Source organism: Olea europaea, unplaced genomic scaffold, assembly GCF_002742605.1.
Source record: "Olea europaea var. sylvestris unplaced genomic scaffold, O_europaea_v1 scaffold2256, whole genome shotgun sequence".
Lineage (NCBI taxonomy): Eukaryota > Viridiplantae > Streptophyta > Magnoliopsida > Lamiales > Oleaceae > Olea > Olea europaea.
The window spans coordinates 108,097-111,907 of record NW_019240610.1 but is presented as its reverse complement, the minus strand read 5'-3'; the positions used below and the strand labels follow the sequence as shown (position 1 = coordinate 111,907).

Here is a 3,811-nt window from a genome sequence, read left to right as displayed (position 1 = left end):
TACTTGATCGGATCATATTGACGAAGGGATTATAGCTTCACGGTAAACAAACGAATTTGGTTTTGTCATACCACGTGACATTTCCCATCACATGTATTGCCTTGACACATTGCTAGATATTAATCAGGGACGGCGAGTGTGAATTGACGATAAATTAAAAGAGTGTTTTAATTTCTCAATTTTGATTAGATCAAAATAATATTTCACGTCGTTAGGCATCGTGGTCGGGAACTTAATGGATCACACACAAAAGAGAATTGGAAGATTGCAAATTGTCAATTGGTTAGTTTAACAATCGTTGGATAAATTAATTGATTTTGTTATTTATATTCCCGAATTAATTAATTGGATTAATTAATTCACGGACCGAGTTTAATTAATTAGATTAATTAAATATTGGACCGGACCGGACCGAGCCCGTTTAAGTTTATATAAATATATGACTAGGGTTTGAGGTCCATATGATTTTCATTATTCTTGCTGGCACAAGAAAGAAAATTCTAGAAGCTGCAATCTCATTCCCTGTTTAGATCACCGTTAGAGACTGGACAATTGGACAGTTGTGGTGACGAATCAAGGTTGATGAAACGAAAAGAAAAGCAAAAGAATTGTAAAATTCTTCAAAGGTACAATTTTTATCTAAACACAAAGACGATTCTTGATGGGAATTAAAAATTATTTTAATTTTTCACTGTACATGTATAAATAGATTCCCAACATCTCATGCATAATATAGCAAACTCATTCAATCATTCCCATTACAGCCATTCCTAGCGACACTTGCAATAGTCATGTACTTATCTTATATTCAGATTTCAGCAATAAAAGAGAACAAAACATTGCAATCCAACCAATTACTCAACAGTCAAAAGTAATCCGGTTAATAAATTGCCCAATCATAACCAGCGGAGTACAACATACTTTTCCTTATCCAAATCAAAAAAATACCAAGAAATGGATAAAATCCTCCAGTAATAGTCATGGAAATAAGGATTAACTATGGTCAAATCAAAAGTTAATATTAGCATAAGCCTGAAGGGCATCACCAGTGAGTCGCCAAATTCTCCAATCTGGGAATATCTGGGCTCCCATCTGCTCGTAAAACTTAATGGCATTCACATTCCAATCCAGCACCACCCATTCCACTCTCCCGTACCCCATCTTTGCAGCCTGCGATACAACTGCGGACAACAGCATCTTCCCCAGCACCTTCCTTCTGTAACATTCCCGCACAAAGATATCCTCGACATAAAACCCGGGTTTCGCCAGAAACGTTCACGACCAACAATCACACCACTGCCCAGAATATTAACATCAATTGCCCTACTCCTATACGCTTCTCGTTCAGGATCTTCAATGGGGAGGTCGAGGTGGATGGATTTAAAAGAAGCCAGTCATTTGCTGGTATATGTCGGTACATATATGTCCATCAATTGAAGAATTAGAATTAGGTTTGAGCCAAATAAGCAGATGCACAAAGGGAGGGAATGAATAATTTTGGGGAAAAAATTTTGGAGGCAAAGAAGATGACAAATTAAAGAAAGAGAATGACAATTTGGGCAAAAACTAGAAAGTTGTAAAATTACGTGGGTGCTTGGGGTTTTTCACTTTTGGAATTTGTTAACAAAAAAAGAATAAAAAAAAAATGTATTCTCTCTTTTTCTTTTTACTTGTCTTTTAAATTCAAATCTATATTTTGAAAAGGGGATTAAAATTAGAAATGCTGAAATAGTAATTGAAATTTTTTTGCTAAGTATTAGCCTACAAATATGTCAAATATTTTTGAAGGCAAAAGATATATTTGAATTAAGGAAATATGATAAGCATGGAAGAAAATAAATTAAAAGGGAATAAAATCACGAACAATTTACTTTTTTCACAAACTTTCAACGACATCACTTTATTGGTCGTTGATTGTCACCTTCAACGACTATGTCTTATTAGTCATTGAATGCCAAAAACTATTTTGACGCCAAGCTAAAGTTGTAACCAAGTTGTCATAAAACTTCCGATGACCAAAACATAGTTGGTTGTTGAATGTCACATGTAACGACCACCAAATAAATAGTAATTAAATGTCGACTTTTCCGTTAATTTCAACAACGACATAAAATTAGTTATTGTTTTACTATGAGCCCGTTTGGTAGGGATTTTGAGAATTGATTTTTTGACCGTTAGAAGAAAAGTGGGGTCCACACGTGAGAGAAGAAGTCAAAAATTACGGCTTGAATAGTAAAATAACGGTCAAAAAATCAATTTTTTAGGGCCCTACCAAACGGGGCTTATATGAACAACCAAACATTATGGTTGTCGAATATGTACTATATTATGTGTATTTTTAATAACTGATTTTGTTGTCATTGAATATGAACAAATATTTTGGCGGGAACAAGTTATTTGGCGCCCGCCCTGAACGACCAATTTTAATTTGGTCGTTGAAAATATAGATTTACCAACTATCTTTTGATCGTTGTAGGATATTTCCAATTAATTTAAAATTCAATTCTTCGTCATCCAATTTCTACGACGAATTGTATAATTTGGTCGTTGGAAATAATTTTTAACGACCAGATTGATTTGATCGTTGAAATATTAGATGTTAAATATCATTTTTCTTGTAGTAGCTACAAAGGCAAGAATAAAGCAATGAAAAAAGGCACGACGAGGAGACAAAAAACATAAAGTTAATCACTGGTTTTGGAGCACAAAGCAGCCACATTTTTCTTCTTCTATGGGCAGCCACGTTTTTACACAATTGCACACACAAATGGCTAGGGCAAAAGCAACACACATAGAAATATGTTAGGCTTTAGTTGGGCCTATATGAGTTGTGAACAGGGGCAAATCTAGGATATAAGTTCAGCTAAGGTAGATCGTTGATTGTCCAAAATCAACGATCGTAATAGCAAGATCGGTTATTAATATTTAATTAAATAATATTAAAAAATATTTAATATATATGTAAACGTACTAAAACATAAAAATTATATACATATGAGAATATAATTTAATACAGCCCAAACTACTAAAAAAATACACAATACAATATAATTAAATGGGTATTGACTTTTGTTTCGGTTGAAAAAAATTGTTCTATAATCTGCAAAATGCCACAATCTATTTTTCAATTAGAATTTATTAAGAAATAGAGCTCACATGTTTGAATTGAGCCCAACATCTTCTCGATTAATTTTTTTTTTCACTTATCCTACTTTCTTAAACATAAATTCCCAGATCACAAATCAAAGCTCAAATGATAAATTATAACTCATAAGTCAATGTCTCGTACAACATAAATTATTTATACCAAATCACATATTCACAAATTCACAATTCTCATTTGATGCCAAATTGCTAATTAAATCAAAACATAAATCATGATTCATAAGTCACAAATAAAAAATTACACCAAAACCAAAAAAAAAAAAAAAAAAGGATTAAGAAAAAAAAGAAATAAAAAGAAAAGAGAACAACATAACAAAGAAGAAGAAAGGCCCTCACTAGTCACTACTCACTACTCACAAGTCACAAGAGGTCTGACCATCAAGCCCGGAGTCTGTCGACGGCACGGAAGGCTGTAGCAGGAGGTAGAGGCATCAGGCGTGGAAGTTGGAACGTGGATGAGATTTGAAACCGGGCGCGTATGTGTTTTTTACTGATCTGATGCCTTCAAATTGGTTTTGGTATATATGGATCATTGGATAATTTGGATTGGACCTGGTCATTTAATAAAAAAGGCCCACAACCTCGATAAGCTCAAACAAAAAAGCCTAACTTAAAAAAAGGGGTGGGGGGGGGGGGGGAATATATA

At 33.8% G+C, this 3,811-nt stretch overlaps 1 protein-coding gene across 1 annotated transcript in view; it reads right to left on the bottom strand.

Annotated features, from left to right (window-relative positions):
* Nucleotides 1-1,008: 1,008 nt before the first annotated feature.
* Nucleotides 1,009-3,811, bottom strand: part of LOC111381103 — a 3,625-nt gene continuing 822 nt past the window's right edge. The window contains exons 2-3 of the mRNA XM_023004825.1: nt 3,523-3,575; nt 1,009-1,216 (exon numbers count right to left, since the gene is read on the bottom strand). Of these exons, the coding sequence (XP_022860593.1) occupies nt 1,009-1,216; nt 3,523-3,575 (261 nt within the window). The remainder of the gene's footprint in view (nt 1,217-3,522; nt 3,576-3,811) is intronic.